This window comes from Telopea speciosissima, chromosome 3, assembly GCF_018873765.1.
Source record: "Telopea speciosissima isolate NSW1024214 ecotype Mountain lineage chromosome 3, Tspe_v1, whole genome shotgun sequence".
Lineage (NCBI taxonomy): Eukaryota > Viridiplantae > Streptophyta > Magnoliopsida > Proteales > Proteaceae > Telopea > Telopea speciosissima.
This window is the reverse complement of record NC_057918.1, coordinates 19,814,077-19,832,222: the sequence shown is the minus strand read 5'-3', so window position 1 is coordinate 19,832,222 and position 18,146 is coordinate 19,814,077. Positions and strand designations below refer to the sequence as shown.

At 38.2% G+C, this 18,146-nt stretch overlaps 1 protein-coding gene across 1 annotated transcript; it reads right to left on the bottom strand.

Moving 5' to 3' along the window:
• Positions 1–1,107: 1,107 nt before the first annotated feature.
• LOC122655668 (3-isopropylmalate dehydratase small subunit 1-like) lies at positions 1,108–11,935 on the bottom strand. Its single transcript, XM_043849927.1, is given in 3 exon segments — positions 1,108–1,432; positions 11,055–11,594; positions 11,596–11,935. Coding segments are annotated over 2 exon segments (792 nt in total). The 5' UTR covers positions 11,866–11,935; the 3' UTR covers positions 1,108–1,432; positions 11,055–11,072.
• Between the last annotated feature and the right edge of the window lie 6,211 nt (positions 11,936–18,146).

The window sequence follows — 18,146 nt, the reverse complement described above, 5'->3', positions numbered from 1 at the left end:
CAGTATGGAAAAGACCTAGCGTTACCATCACCCACTGAGTGGGAGAAACTGTATAATAAGATCATGTCCTGAAAGGTTTAGAAACCCTTCTATGGGAAGACAACCTGATGACTTGCCAAAGATGGCTTCCCCTCCCCTCTTCCCCCACATCTTCTGCTTTTCTGTTAGATAATTGCAAGACGAGGAGATATCAACATCGAAATCCCGGGGTAGCTTGTTGTCTGATAAGTTAAGGAGACTCAAAGCCCATCTAGGAGTGAGTAGTAGCATCCGAAAATCTGTTTGTGGGGGAGAGACAAGGAGCGCAGGTGGGAGGCTGCCGTCGGTCTGCTGCGCCAGGGGCCGTGGGTAATCTAGAAAATTTAAATTACCTGGAGAGAAAGAGGTGGAAGTTCACTTCTCTGCGAGAATCAGAAAAATAAAAACGTTCGGAGCAGGAGAATTCAAGTACATATAGGCTAAGTATAAGGAATTGATATAAATTTTCCCAGGGAAGTAAAGGGAGATGAAATACTTTTTGAAAAGGGAAGGTTTTGTAAGCATGATTGCATAACCTGCCTTAAACACTTAACCGATTTGGTAAATATAAATTTCAGATGTAAAATTATATTACTTTTCAAATCAAAAGAATTTGATTGCAAAGTAAAGTGAAATATAAAACCAAATTTGGTATGTTTTGGATTTACACCATAATGTGAGGTAATGAACTATAAAAGTTTTCATTTTTTGTATTGATTGGTTTTCACTTCTCTTCCCCCCTTTTTTTTTTATTATTTTTTTTAATTCACTTATCTTCCCCCTTATTTCTCTTGCAACCAAGCAAAGCCTACAAGATTTGACTGAACCAAAACATTGAATATTAGGTTGTGGTTGTCACTGTTGACAAGGAACTCAGGCTCTCCATGACAAAGAATAGAAGAATCAAAGAAATGGTATGGTAGATATGAGTTCCAATAAATGGACAAATTACAATTATAGGCATCATATTCTGTTTTACTGCTTCTTTAAATCTTCAATTTTATTTACAATACTTATTTTCTGAAGGTTAGTTAATGGAGTAGAATCCAAATACTTCACTGACAGAAAGGAAATCCCAAATCCCATGTCTAGTATCCGAAAAATCAAGCCTGTTCTATAGAAACCTCATATTTTATTACCACTCAAAGTTAAATCAAGTGCAACAAATACATCTCATCGTTCAAAACATAAGATCAAAACATTTAGAACTGGAAAATCCATGAACTGGAAGAACAAAGCATAGCATTACCCAAGCTGAACACTCTTTTATTACTTTTCCATAAAAAGAAAGCAACTCCACTACGAATATCAAGGTGAGGAGAGGTTCTCAATCCAAGGGTTTTGAAAGAAAACGACTTAATCCACCATCAATGCTTATACATTCATGAATCTGAGAGTCTTGTAATTCCAAACCCTGCTAGCAAACAATTGATTTAACTGAATCCCAATAAATAGAAAGCAAATCACAAATATAAAAACCTATGGTATAATACCAAGGACTTGTACATGCCTAAACAAAGAGAAGTACCTGTTGGGGGGGGGGGGGGGGAGTTTCATATTCAAGTAACAGGGTCACCTCCTAAACAACTCATCTAAAAATATTAATAATCCAGAGGTCCCCATCAAGTGGGATTTTACCATCATCAACCATTTACTTTTATTAGCGACATCTCTCAACATACTATTTGTAACTCCATATTCATGATCCTTGCACTCCTTGATGCAAGTTCATCAGAATATTTGGCTGCATAGAAATCACTGGCAATATTTAAAACAAGGGAGGGGGGTCGCTGCCTGGCTGCGTGATCACTGCACCAGCGTGGGGGCCAATGGGAGTGTGCGCACAGGCATCCAACCAGGGGGCGGGTGGTAATTTCATGGCACCCTGTGTCTGGGTGTAGGGGGGGGGGGGGCGCTGCCAGGCAGTGTTTTTTTTCTCCTTAAACAATTATTTCTGGATAGGGAAAGTAGGTCAATAGTTTGCTGTTAGTTTACGAGGACATGTTTTCTCTTGAGTTTCTTCTTTTATGTGATGTTACGGACATTTAACTCACCTTGTTAATGCACCTATTATTTTGCTGCTCAATTAAAGTGCTATCTCTATCATTTGCACCATTCTATTCAGTTCTGATAAATTATAAGAGGTTTTACTTTTGTGCTTAAGTTGGAAGCTGTTATAAATTTAAGAATTTTATGAGTATTAGATGACGTAATGGAGAGGAGTATCCTTTTTCAATTGTCAAATTCAGCTAGGGCTATTCCTGCCTAGATCTTTTCATATGTACTCCACTTAGCAAACTATTTCTCCCTTTTTTTTTTTTTTTCCCAATGCTTGTTTGTAGATAAAACTTATGGCATAAGTAAGTGCTGCTTAACTTCTGGTTGCTGGATTTGTGAAGATTTGGTGTTCTGCATCTGTCGAGAACAGTTTCCCCCATGACAGAAAGGCCCAAATGAGCAGCTGCAACACTTTTGTTAGCTTTAAGTTGCAATAAGCTTAATTTTAACCATTCAAGGGATGGGCTAAACAGGTGATACGAATTTTATGTTATAGTTAAATATATGTGTTATGGTGTAGTGACTAGTGTAAGAACCCCAGGGGGGTAGGGTAGTGAATTACCAATTACAATTGGATTACACCAAAGATCAACTCTAAGCCCATATTTGTTTGCTCTAATCATAGATGAGCTGACTAGAAAAATTCAAGATCAGATCATTTAGTGTATGCAATTTGCTGATGATATTGTTTTGGTGGATGAACCAAAAGCATGGATAAAGTTGGAATATGGTGATCAACCTTGGAATCAAAAGGTTTTAAGATAAAAAAAACAGAAGGCAAAGTATATGGTGTGTAACTTCAATAACAATAAGATTAAAATTGGGACAGTAAATATTGATAATAAAGAGATAGTGCAAAGTGAATATTTTAGGTACCTAGGTTCAAACATAAATAAAGAAGGCGAATAAAGGATGATGTGTCACAAAGAATTAGAGTAGGGTTGATGAAGTGGAGGGGCGCGTCTAAAGTGTTGTGTGATTGACATATTCCTTTAAAACTCAAAAGGAAAATTTTAGAGGAAAGTTATACGACTTGAAATGATGTATGGAGCTGCAGCACCAAGTGCCCACATCCGTAGGAAGAAGAAGAAGAAGAAAAAGTCCTAAAATTAGGGCTTAGTTTGGGAGCCATAGCTTAGGTTTGCATTCTAGTATTTTTCCATTCCATACTTAGTTTATTTTTCTGTTTTTTAATTGAACCGGTTCAAATTGGTTGCATCCAATTGGTTCAATTTAACTTATTTAGTTAAGTGTCTTTTAAATTAAGTTAGTAAGGTCAATTAGGTCTTTTTTACTTTAAGTTCTTTTAAGTTATTTTAAGTTAGCCACACCCTTCCACGATTTATGAAGGAGTGTTTAAGTTGTAATAGGTTTTGGCCTATGGCCTTTTAATATAAAGACTCAAATCGTGGGAGGCTCCCCCACGGTTGAATATTTCAAAAAAACAGAATTGTTGGCTGCCGATTGTTGCTGCTACTGCTCTTTGGAGTGGTTGCCTTGTGGTTCTATCAAGGAAGAAGGACAGGTGGATCTCCTGTGACTCTTTATGCCGTGACGGCTGGGAGGTTCTTCTCTGAAGGTGGTTCTATCCTTCAACCCTGTTTAAACTGCTGCCAGTGGATTTCTGCTGCAACTTGTTCACCAATTTCTTCTTTTAATCCTCTAATTCCCCGCCCCCAATCGATCCCCTTTATTTTTGTTTGAATTCCATTAAACCCTAGATCCTGCTGCCCAGCCATATTTGACCATCAGAACTATTTCAAATTTAAACCACAGCCTCCATACTACAGCCCTTCCACTCGATCCAACTTGCAGCCCCATTCTCCCACTCCAACCCTAATTTACCTTGTCTCTGTAAAACCAAAAAAAAAACCCAATTCCAGAATTAGTACTTCCAGCTAATAAAAACCTCCCATATTTGGATCGAGCCTCCCCCTCCCTACCTGAAAAATTCGATCCCAACCCTAGCCCTAAAATCCCATTAAAAACCCTAGTTTTAGCCCAAGTTCTAAAACCCAAAACCCGAAACCCTAACCCTAATTTTCTGAAATTCAATTTTTTAGTTAAACATCATCCAAACCTACATTAATAGCTTCTCCTAGACCTGCCCATCAATACCCTATAAGATTCATCTCCATATTCATAAACCTAACCCCAGATTTGACTTAAAACTGCAATTCTGTCCTACTGAGACTGCAGAACCAGCAGCCCCTTGATTCCTTTGTTATTAGATCCTCGATAATTGGCCTCTAGTACGATCTTTCCCTATCTAGAGCTACATTAGAGCTGAATGTTGGCAGTAAAGAAACAACATATAAACAAACTTAGCACATAGCTGAAATGAGGATGTTGAGATGGATGAGTGGCAAAACGAGAAAAGATAAAATAGGGAATGAACACATAGAGCTAATTTAGGAGTAGCTCTAATGCATGATAAGTTGTGAGAAATTCGCTTGAGATTAGATGGACATGTGCAACAGAGACCTTTGAATGCTCCAGTACGGAGGGGTTATTTGACTCAGATTGAATGAGCTCAAAGAGCTAGGGGTAGGCTTAAAATGACTCTAGGAGAAGTGAGGAAAGACATGTATAGCTTAGGACTAGTAACAAGTATGGCTTTGAATAGAGCTGATTGGAGAAAAAAGATTCATGTAGCCGACCTCATTTTGTAGGATAAGGTTGAGTTGAGTTGAGTTTATTTTTCTTCTTCAGTTATTAAGCAATATTAGTAAATGTTAGGTCACAAACGTCGAGAGATGCTCTAGATTCAAAAGGTTTTAAAACAAGCTGCACTAATACAAAATATATGGAAGGTAACTTTAGTATACATGGAAATGGAAATAGTGTGGTCAGGATTGATGATAGTGTGATTAATCTGCCTGTGAACCAATATTCAATAAATGGGTCATGAGCTTATTTATGTAATGGGCTTGGTTTAAGTTGTGGGCTTCTGTATAGGCTGTCTTGGACATTGTTTTGCTATATTTTACAAGTAGGAGTGGAGGAGAAGGATTTTTTTTATAATACATTTGTTTGTTGTTAGGACTTTCTATTTAGTTTTGCTGTACAGTTTGTTTAATTAAGTGTTGCAACCTATAAAAAGGGGATTTATGTATCTTATTTTTCAGTAATAGAATATCGTTTAAGGTTTTACAGTAGAAAAAGAGGTTCTCTCCTTTGGTGGATGGACAACCACGTTTGGTCATGGTGAACATTTCATGGTTTTATTCTCTTTGCTGAATGTCTTCTAATCTCAGTTCAACTTTGTTCACGCTAATTTTGAGAACAGATTTACTAATGCAGTATTAACCCTCGAACTGATGTTTGCCACTAGGAGATCAACTTGCAACAGGATCACAGATATAGTGTGTGTGTGGAATCTCTCACTTTCCTGAAGTGGGCAATTTCAAAAAGTTCAACATGCATAGAGTTTTGAAATGCTTATTCTTCTTATGTTGAGGGGACCAATATATATGTGTCATGTCTCACTTATTTTCTGCTGTTGCTATAAACACCTTGCTGTGCACATACACTCTTATTCCTCTCTACCAACCAGAATTATTTCCCTCGCCCCAACCTGCAAACACGCTTGAAACCCTTTGATGTAGATTCATCTCCAAAATAAGCTTGTTTTATTAGGAAAAAGTTTTGGGTTATGCATGTTGGGCCTTTGATCCCATGGATTTTCTATGTAATAGACCACTTTTATGGGTTTAAAATATGAGTAATTAGGTTGCATACGGGATTAGTTGTTTAGTTCAATACTTAGTTTTATTTGGTGATTTTGTTCATAATAGAACCGGTTCAACCAATGGTTCAATTTAAGTGATTTTAGTAGTTTTTTTTTTAAATGTTTAGTGGGGCTGGATTAGGACTCTGCTTGAGTCTATTCAGTTTTCTAGTCAGTTTAAGTTACCTAATAGGTTAAGGATTGGGTTAGGCCTTTCCTTTTTAGTGTAAGAGTGTATTTTTGAGTCTTTTATATAAGGTTGTAAGGGGGGCAAGTATTGGACACGAATTTTGATATTAATGAAAAGCTTTTGTTGTTCTTCTTCTCCATTGAAGATTTTTGTCTTGTATTTGATCAAGGATGATGGGATCGGTGTTTGATCCGATTGACACCTTGCGGAGGGAAGCCTGAGTGGTTCATTGGTGGGATTGGTGTTTGATCCAATCGACACCTTGCGGTGTAAAGCCCGGGTGGTTCTTTTGAAGCTCTCATTCAAGTTTTAGTTCAAGTTTTGATTTTTATTCAAGTTTTACAATCAAGCAAGCTGCTGTCAAGGAATTTCTGCAACAACAGTAAGTTTGAATCATCCCCATCCCCAACAATTCTTCTTCTAATCCTCTCACAGCCCAAACCCTAAATTCCCCCTTGCTATTTTCAAGTTTCCCATACCCTAAATTCCCCACAGACCTAACCATCCATCCGCTCAGCCCCATACTACGACCAAACAACCCTCTCCATTCCCTAGACATTCGATCCAAAGCTGATCCAATTCTGACCAGCCAAAACCCTAGATTCCATTATTTTCCTCTTTCCCAAAATCCGAAACCCTAAACCTAAGTTATTGCCCATTCAAGTTTACACACTTCCATCCATCAAAACATCTCAGGACCTTCCCTGATAGACTCCCCGACCTCAATTTGACATAACCCATACATCAAACCCTAACCCTAACCCTAATTTCACCAAAAACCCTATTTTGACCTAGTCGATTCACCTGTTCATAACAGATCCTGGTTGATTGGCTTCTAGTTTGACTTTCAAACCTAGGACTACATTACTGATGCAGGTCCAAGCACCCGCAAGAAGAAGAAGCAGCCCTAGAAATAGGGCTGAATGTTAGGATGTTGGAGCCTTAGTTTTAATTTTCAGTTTTCGGTTTCTATACTTAGTTTTTTTTTTTTTGTCAACTTAACTTGAACCGGCCCAACCATGGTTCAATTTAAGCGACTCTTTCCTATTGGCTAGAATTGGTTTTATTCTTATTGGTCCTTAGAGGATCTTTTAAGTTACTTGTTTTTTAGTCCCCCTCCACGATTTCTATTGAGGGTTGCTGAATTGATGTAAGGCCATTGGCCATTGAATTATAAATAAGAATAATCGTGGGAGGCTCCCCCACAGTTCAAATTTTCAAATTCTGCTTTTAGCTTTGCCGCTTATGTGCTGCTGCCTTTGGTCCAATCATGAGTGCTGCCTTGTGGATCTCAAGGTGAAGGGATTGGGGGATTACCAATCGATTCCTTGCATCTGTTCAGATCGGGAGGCTCTCTTATTCATCTTCAAGCTGCTGCTGCTGTTGAAAATTAGTTCTACAAGTAAGTATTTTACAGTTTTGCAAAGAACTTTCTTCTTCTAATCCTCCAACCCAAGCCTACTTCCCTTCCAGCTCCATTCCACCATCAGATCTGTCCCAAACTCACACCACAGTTCTAGTAACTCATCCCCTCACTCAAACTCCATTCCAGTCCAACATAACATATAAACCCTAATTCCCCCTCATCTCTGTGAAACCTAAAAACCCCTAAAATTTGTCCAGATCTAACCAACCATCCAAATCACACCAAACTACAACCGAACCATCCTCTCCATACCAGTAACACTCAACCACCACCCCTTGACTTAATTCCCCCTCTAAACCCTAGATCTCATCATCCCCTTCATTCCTAAAACCCAAAACCCAAAACCCTAATTTCCTAAAATTCAAATCTTCACTCAAACCCTACCAATCCTACCTCATTAGACTCCTATAGACCTGCCTAGCTTTACCCAATAAACCCCAACCTCATTGTCCAAAACCTAACCCTTGTTCTGACCTAAAATTCCCAATTCTGCCCAATCGGCCAGCACCTTTTTGAGAGCCTGATCTACCTGGATCCAAGTAGACCTTTGTCTATCTAGTACTACATTCATTACCCTTGCTGTTTCCTTTAAAACCCCAACACAAACATCAATATCTTGTCCCCTAAAGCCAAACCACTGTTAGCCTTTCCTAGCCTTACTATCTTAGTCCCTGATTTCCCATTCTTAGTGCCAAATGTAAACAGTTCTGCATTAGAATGCTTCCATGGTCATTGCCCATCTCGGGTCCTGAACAATACTAATGTCCACAACCTCTTGGGTCGACCTCATCCATTCTCTAAACATCTTGTTATTTCTTTCATGGAACAAAATCTCTGTCAAAACTGACTGAATCTCCGAGTTGTCTCAGTTTCAGGCTTGGCCGAAACGGAACCCATGGTCGAAACCCAGGTTGGCCCAGGGTCAAAACCTCAAAATGAGATCTGATAAGTCTCAATTTTGTGTTTGACCGCAACTGAGATTTATAACCTTGGTTTCTGTTAAAAAAATTATTTATCCACCCGTGTCCCCCTTTGGATAGTCCGCTGTGTTAGAGCTCCTATATGTTATACATATTGTTTCCTCCCTTTCCTAGAAGGTCGGCCTTTTAGACGAAGCGGTTTCTACATGGTGTCAGAGCAGGCAGGGGTCACGGTATCGAGTCCCCCTGGGAGCGGGCAGGTGTTAAAAAAATTATTTATCCACCCATGTCCCCCTTTGGATAGTCCACCGTGTTAGAGCTCCTGTATGATATACATATTGTTTCCTCCCTTTCCTAGAAGGTCGGCCTTTTAGAGGAAGCGGTTTCTATAGTTTCTTTCCTCTCAAGAACATCCAAAAGCTGACCAGAAAAACAAAACGCAACATGAGTTTTGAACTGATTGCCAAAAACCATGAGGTCTCTGATGCCATGTAGAAGATTCCAGGTTAGCTCAAATAGAGACACAAATGTGCTCCGACAATCATCGAAAAGTCACAAAGGATAAAGAGATCACTAGAAGATTCCTCTGACCTCAGGCATAAGGAACAAACATGAGTAGAGATACAGGTTCTCAATATCCCTCCATAACCTACCACACGTATTGACCTTTTCATGACTCACCTCCCAAGCCAGAGCCTCATATTTAGAAGGAGCTCTAATCTTCCAAACCAGTTTAAAGGGATTAGCTGTGTTATTCAAGGGACGGGAGAGAGGCAGTGAAGAATGTTTTGGAGTCTAGACTCTGGAGTGCCATCATAGGATAAAGTCTAACTACATCTATAACACTCAGAAAAAGGAATAAAAACATCAGTCAGTGATATCCATCACTTCAACCTCTCTCAGCTCCCTCCTAAAACCAAAAGATAAGCATCGATCTGCCGCTTTTTATTCTTCAACTTTGTTTTTCATCCCAATTTAACTTTTCTCTCCCTATTAAACTCTTCCTGTCAGTAATTTTCCCATTAAACATCCTGCACCTCTAACATTTTTATCCTACTGTAAACTTTCCAATTTCATTAGTTATAATGACAAATAAAGGCTTATGAGGGATACTATGAAAAACGGAATCCAGGTTTTTTTTTGGTTTGGGGTTGGGGGTTGGGGGAAGGGGTTTATGAATACAATGGAATCTCGTAAATTTGATGCACAAACTCAATTTACGTACTAAGAATACATACAAACCTTAACCAGAAATTGACCTATCAAAAAATGTCTACTGACATCAAAAGAAACAGTACACTAAATCAGTTTGACTGTGCTTACAAGTGCTTTTATCCGAAAAGAATATTATAATAAGGGTTTCTCCTTAAATAGGCTTCCAACTTAGTCTAGCTTTAACCATCAAATGTATTTGACAATGATTGTTTGATGAGGGAGCATTAAAAGTCTAATCATCCATCCAATTTACCTAATCCTTATGTGCCACCATTCTCCATGGAAGATATCTCACAGTCAAATTCCACACCATTTCATGTTCTTCTTTGTTATTCTACGATCCTAGGTTATTCTATACACCAGGGAGCAACAAAGAAAGATCAATAGCCAGCAAAGACGCTGAAGTGGTGACCTAACAGAACAATGGGGGTGGAATAGTACTATAACGAGCGACATGAGCCAGATCAATTTCTTTATTTTAAATTATGATTCTATCTCAAAGAATTTTTTGTTGTTTACTGTGGATTTTTTAATATTTTGGTTTCTTTAGATTTCAATTATAACTTTTTTATGGTGTTCCTTACGGGTATCTTTATTTTTTAATTCCTAACTCAGGGTAGGATAGAGGTGGGATCTAAGATTTAGTGGGGAAATCTTTAGTTTTTGGTATAGTTATAAGATTTTAAAAATTTAATGAGAGAAAGTGAGTCATTTCTGCAATAGGAATTAGTTGCTTCTACTTCTGACTTCTGTCCATTTTTTATACTGAACAAGAAGTTTCTTTTAGTGGGGGTACACTTAAGGCAATTCTATTGAAGTTTTTTGTATTTTCTTTACTGTTTAGTCATGCTCTACCATAGTTCTAGGAATATTACTGTGAAATCTACGACAAGGAGCATCCAACATTTTTGCTTTCACTTCTAAACTAAAATACCATCCATCTCTTCCTCTTATCCTTACAATTAGCAAGGAAAAATATCCCATCCCAAATCAATTTCAAGAAACAATCCAGGAAACCTGATAAAACAGAAAAATAATATGCTTTGGCCAAACAGCACAATCCAAATTCCTCCATAAGAAAATTCCTTTTCAAAATCTCCCCCATCTTTACTCTTTCACTCAACTCAATTCAACTCAACTAAGCCTTCTCTGAACTAAATGGAGTCGGCTACATGAGTCTGATTCTTTATTCAACCCATTTTGAAGCCATATTTACTGTTATAACATATCCATATCTGCTTATAACCAATTCTGCCCACATAATCTTCAGCCTATCCGTTGTTAAACCTAAGGCAATCCGTTGTTAAACCTAAGGCGTCTTTAATATTAGCACTAATGCCTCGCATACCTTATTTAACCAGACAGAAAACAACAGATGATCTTGAGAAAATACCCAAAATATCAATCAGAGAAAAAACAATAACGAATAATAAGAGCAATACTAAATAAAATTAGCCAAATAAAGGGACAAAATAACTCAAACATAAGAAACAGTACCAAATTTCAGGTCGAAATCTACAACGATGGGATCATCTCAGCCTTCCTTGCATACGCAAAAATCCCTCCAGCTTCAATAACAGGTCCAGCATCTCCAATAGGCTTCAACTTGTACTCCTTCCCAGTCGTGTGATTAATTAACCGGCCCTCAGCAAGTTCAACAGTGACAACATCCCCAGTTGAGCATTCCTCACACAACCTAACCTCTGATTCCAATGGATAAACCTCCCCTGTAGCAACCGAATTCCTAAAGAATATCCTCGCATATGACTCTGCCACAACAGACTTAACACCAGAAGCCCCAAGCGCAACAGGGGCGTGCTCCCGTGATGACCCACATCCGAAATTGTCGCCGGCAATAATAATCGAGTACTTAGAGTGGAACTCCCCTGGCTCCACGAAGCGAACTGGGTAAGTAGAGGGAAGGCCGATCATGGCGTAAGAGCCGAGCTTGCGGTATTCATCAGGGTTGGAGGGGACGAGGGTGAGGTATTCGGCCGGGATGATTTGGTCGGTGTCGATGCTGTCGCCCACGACGTCAGCAGAGACCGTGGAAATTAGTGGTGGTTGTAGGAGATGTGCTGGAAGAACTCGCAGTGGTGGCGGAGAGAGGGATAATAGGAGATTTTGGAGACGAATGCGTAGAGATGTGTTTGAAGGGGCTTTTCATCGGACAGGTAATGGGCATCGCGGGATTTTGACGTAAATTGATAATCGTCCGTGACGGGATACATGGGGAGCGAGACTGATTTTGAGAAGAGAGGAATGTACGGGTCGAGGTGAAAACTGCTGCATCTGCTGCCGCCGCCATGGCCAAAAGATTTGGAGGTGAAAGTGAGAAACAGAGCAAATGTCTCTCGCTTGTTTTTTCCCTCACTGGTTCATTAAGAATTTAAAAGGAGAGGGAGGTTTCACGCTCTTAAGGCAGACATAGCTAATAGGGAAAAAATTTTGTACAACGCCAGCTCAAAAAGAAATTGCACAGCCCACAATTTCTCGTGTGCCGCCTGCGCCCGCCCGAAAAATCAAAAATCATAAAGTTTCATTCAGGATGTCCTAGCATGTGTTCTCATTGGTCCCCGTGACCAGACAACAAGATCTTACTCAAAATATAAATATGAATGGATTTCTCTTCATCTATGGTTTCTTTTGTTATTTTGTACCAATGACCCTCAATATGTGAATACATAAAAAAATAATAGTCAGGGTTTAGGAGCTTAGAAAACCCGCATGGGGGCCAATGGGAATGCTTACATTGACATCTTGGAGGGTGAGATTCCCACCTTTCATGGGGGTGGGGTGGTCATTTGCCCTCTTGTGTCGGGACCCTAGTTAGCAAAACGCGTTTAAAATTTCATTTAAAAGTGTTCCCGTTTTTTACCGTTTAAATACGTTATGTACTTATGTCGTATGTTTCGAAGCAAATGACAAGCATTCTCGTTTTAAACATATTTAAAACACATTTCTATTTTATTGGCATTTTTGAAGACCTTGGTTTTGTTGAACAATGACTTACTTAACTGATCATATCTCTCTCTCCCGAATTTTGATTGACCTGATTTTTTCACTGACGTAAAGACGGCTCAAAGGGCTACATTTTTCATGATGTCACCTTCACTCAAGATCAATACACGGACCCCACAAATTTGAGCTACTAACTAATGCATCTATTGAAAAGGTTTTGTAAAGCAGTGACTCCAATCATGGAAGAAAAACTCGATCGAAACCTGTTGAAACCATCGAGTAACTCGGTTTCGCAAGTTTCTGAGACGAGTTGAAGGTGGATTTTACAAAATCCTTGGATTCAACTCGGTTTCGATGGTTTCGACACATGTCCATTGAAACTAGAGGAAACTTGGCTCGAAACTAGGACAGACAGGAGGTATTTATGCCAATAACAGTAAAAAACTAGGACAAATACTTAATTATGTCTAATATCATTTAAGTAAATGTTTTTGTATTTACTTAAGATATTATTCATAAATAATAAAATACCTCCTATTTGAATCCAATAAAAATAGTTAAAAAATCAAATTTCAAAAAGAAACAAAGTCAATCCACCAGTTCAAGAACAAAAATTGGACTTTCAACGATAGGTGCAATTTTCAACTTTCTAATATTAGGATTTTTCTCAAATCTAAAAATTCCATAAATCTTTATATGGAGTGTTAATTCATCTGTTTGGCTGGAAAGACTTATTTTCCATTTCCCACCTAGGAAATAAGCTTACAAGTATAATTGGATTAGAATTGGGTTCTTCAGGGGTCTAATACCCAGAACCCATAAAGATCATGGATGGAAGATTAAGGCAGCGTTTGGTATACAATATAATTCAATTTCTCATTCTTGGATGATAAAAATAGTTGTTTTTATTGTTCAAAAATGCAAAATCGACCTAGAATGCATTTCAAACACAGCCTAAGACTGCGTTTGGTCTAATATTTTGGAATGCGAATTAATCTCGGTTTCCACTTTCCACCACCAAAGAGAATCTTAAGTGACTTTGACTGCATGAGGTTCAGTCAAGCCGCCCTAGTTGGGATTCATGGGCATAATCATTCATTCAAGTCTACTACACAGCCTTACATTTATAAAACCTTCTTGAGGGCTATCTCTTACCATTCGAAGATTTCTTTAGGTTTCTTCTTCTTCTTCTTCTCTATAAATAGTTGAGCAGCCATCGTGCTCCGCTCAAGTCACAGTCCATCACGTGGATTTCATGTCAATCTAATGGTTGGTAGACGAGTTCCTTGGTGGCCTGACATCTTTTGGAATTTTAAGAGACAATTTTGAATTTTTAATTGAGCTCGTCTACCAACCATTGGATCGACATAAAATCCATGTGATGGCCTATGAGTTGAGCTGAACACATTGGCCATTCAACCCCAGACCGTAGACGAGCCGATTCCCTACATATATGGTGGAAAATCTTTACTTTACAATGGGTTGTTATGGGCTGATTCCTACGTGCATGTATCGTTGATCCTAGCCTTCCCTTCCCACCCCCCTTGGATTCCAATCAAAGGGTTGGCAGTTATGCATTTCTATCGAAGAATGAGTAGGGTCCCACATGCCCATCTTACGATCATAGTTCATTGTCATAATCTCATTTGAAGATTATGTTTCAGTGCATCCATAGGCATAGCTGCTATCTTCCAGTGGTCTCTGTTGTAAGATTTAAATGGACCGAGTGCACAATCTTGGCCAGCCCAAACCTAGAATGGACTTCTGGTTCACAATAGATTTTTCCATCAAATTGGGGGGAGGGGTGTTTATGTCATTTCCGATGGATATTTATGCCAATCTAACTGCATTTAATACCAGTCGTGCACATAATGGCCGAATATGAAAACTTTTGCCATAATATATTAATGGGAGAATGTTCTCTATGCCATAGCGCAGGCTGCATCCAGGCACATGGGTAACCTGTGTAGGGGGGCAGGGTGGTCATTGCGCCCACGAATTTTTATCACCTGCGATTCCCCTGTTTGGTATGGATCCTGAGTGCCTTTAATAAAAGGGGGATGGACCCCACCCGGGCAGTGTGTTCGGTCAAGGGGTGGAATGGTCATTTCAGCCCCCCCTATGAGAGGAACCGCACAACCGTACCGGTCAGCAAAGCTCAGGGGATAAAGGTCCTTGTGCCCACCCCTATGTGCCTAGGCACAGCCTACGCTGCGGCATAGAGAACAACTTCCCTATATTAATATAGCATACTACTAATATATTATAGTATATTAATACATTATAATACTAATATTAGTATTAGATTTTATAATACTATTATATTATAATATAAACTGAGTACAAGAACTGCATTTCGGAATTGAATAGGAATGGGAACCGACCCAAAACTGAACATCGGTACGAGAATCGATTTGCATAACCAAACCCCTTGATCTGGTTCCGAATCACACCAACACTCTTTGGAACAGAACTGAACTTCAAACTGAAAACCTAGTTCCAGATCCATTTGCACTCTTAGTTAAATACTTAAGAAATGCATCTAAATTCCATTATAGTGGAATAACTTTCTTGTAGGCTCCATGGCTTCAAGTAAAGGACAGGATAGAGAATTAGAATAAATTTAAAGATGGGCCAATGGGTACTTGATCGCATGGTCTCTAAACAAGTTTTTGGGTCAATGGGTGAGCACGTCTAGGTATCTATACAGGGGACAGAGGCGTCATCTCATGGTGTCCCGTGAGAGGGCGCAGGAAACACCACCAAATAGAGATCTTTTTCCCTTTAAGCAAATACAAATTTATTTGATCACGATTTTGTAACTAGCTTAAACTCTTACTTAATATGATAGTCAAAATTTTTAAATGAAATATGTATTTTCCTTCTTAAATCCAAAGAATTTGGTTATAAAATATGGTTAAATTTAATAACCAGAGTTAAATATTTGGTAATGATAATAAAAGTTTTCATTATAGTTTTGATTTAATTTTACTTATCTTCCCTTAATTTTCTTAAGCAAGCATTGTTATCATGGGAGAGACTCATAGAAGCATGGTTGTTAAGGCGTGTCCACAATATTGCTTAGATGTGGATTATATGACTTGCAAGTCTTCTGGTGAAGAAAAGCTCACTCCAAAATGCAACTGCTGCGTGGCTCCAAAGAATTGCACCCTTCACCTCATGGGAGGAACTAATGTCACTTGCACTTGATGTACTTTGACTTGAAATATTTGGAATAATGCTTTTCTTTTTTTTTTTGGTAAAGAGGAATAATATTTGAAGGCTGAATAAATGTTTACTTATAGATATCAGAATTGCTCCCCTTTTTCTTCTCTTCAAAAACCACAGGCCAAGTGGTTTGTTGTAATCCTTTTTCAAAAGAAAATTAAGAAGAAAAAGAAGAAGAGAATGAGAGAGATCAAATCTATATTACAACCAGTCCAGATGCAAACTCTAAAAATAATAGCTACCATAGCCACCACCCATAAACCTTTGGCGAAACATGTTATTAATCATTGTGTTCGTCGATGAACTATGGTTCTAATACTAATTGATGGCGGAGTGGAAGCAAGTAGCCATTAATGGTGCTAGGTATAAAATACAACAAAGGAACTCGATGAACACGATGAACAAAGTCAATAACTATAAGAGTAGGTTACCTAGAACTCACAATTGTACTTTCTCCAATGTTCGTAACCAAAGGTTGAAAATGAAGAGACTCTCTTTTCCTTCTTTTGAACAAAATCAATGTATGTTTTCTATTGTGTAATTAGGGTTTAGCCTTAGTCTTTAAACGGTACACATCATCCCAAGTGACGTGGTCCTAAAGGGTAGTCATTAAATTATTTTAACCCTACAAAAAGACAATCCTACAATAATGTAACCTTAAAACCCCAAATAGTAGAAACTTTCATTATGTTTTTTCCCCTCCCCCACACAACTAACATCCACAATGGACCTTGTAGTCATGGTTTTAACTTACCTTCATAAACCCTAATCTATTGTACATTAATACAGGATTGTCATGACCAGTGACTGAACCAAAAAAGGTTCGAAAACATTTAAAAAAAAAATGTTATTTAATAATTAATAGGACCGAGTTTCCCTCCATCCACAATGATGGGATCCCATTCACTGAGGGGAGGGAGAGGGTGAGAATGGGGTATCAAGAGGGTATTTTAGAACTTACCTAAACCCTAGGAGGGGTTTGTGAACCCTGGGATGGTGGGTGAACCAGGTGGTTGAACCATCCTCTATGGGTGGAGGAAAACTTTGTCCTAATTAGTAAAATAAAATCTTTTTGTAAACTTTTCACAAAACAAGTACCGAACCTCGGATGTCGATCAGTCACAATCAAACAACTCATACTTGGATGTTCTCCCTAAAAGGACAGTGAAAACCATATTGAGCGTCACCTCATTCACATTCATACTCTGCACACTAAGCGTATCGATATGTAGCCAGTCTTGTCAATAGGCATCTATCATTGGCACATCATAGATGCACAATGTATAATAGCAATAGTAAGTGCCTTTTAGGTACGGAAAAAAAAAACCAACTACCGGAGATTCTATTGCCAAACACAACTAGGGGTGCACCATTTAGGAATCTCTATAGATTAACGTTCAACACACATAAGTGCCCATATCTACATTTCCATACCAATCTCTGTTGGGAAAATATAGAATGCGGCAACCCTAGAACAGAGTGCCTAAATCTGTCAATGATTATGAACTAATAAATGATATTTTTAGGCTATTGCACACAAGATGAATTATAATCACAAGCATTAACTCAGAAATCATAAGTAATTTATTTAATCAAATTAAATTGCGTTGGATGAACACGCATCAAATGTCAAAATACCCAACAGTATATTCATGCATGCCTATGATACTCCAACCAATATTGTGCACTCTTCCATGATATTGATAGAAGGATTTGGAATTTGATGACGTATGATAATTAGACTTTTAAATGCTATCTTTTCTTTCTATTTCTATTTATTTATTGAAATAGTATGGTGAGATTGGTTCATGATTAGGATAAAGATTTTGCTTTTGAATTGTTTTTTTTTAGTGATTTTGTGTAGTAGTAGTTGATGACTCATTTCCCATTTCCCCCTGTTTGGTTGATGGGTATTGTGTTTTTGTCTGTAATTGAATTGATAAGAATTTATTTTACTTTTGATTTCTAATGAATTATTTTCTTTGGTTACAAACAAAAGATACTACATGGCTGGTAAGTGCTTGTTCCATTTAAGATAGGAAGACCAAACGGGACTACTTGTTTGCAGCTTTATTATATTCCACGTGTTTTCTTTTTCACTCCACTTTCCATATTCTATGTTTCATTGGACCCACTTCACCCGCACAAATTCTACTTTATCCCCCCACTAACAATATCTCTTTTTTTTTTTTAACAAAAATAAATACGGCAACAATAATTACTTTCTTCTTTTCTTTTTATAATAGTGGAAAACCACTAACATTAATTGTTTAAATTTTGAATGGAGATAATAAAAAAATAATAATTGTTTCAACTTTGAAAAATAGTGCCCTAATTTGGCCAGTAGATACATTTTGGAGAGTTCGGATTCTCCACTTCACTCATGTGGGGTGGCACCCC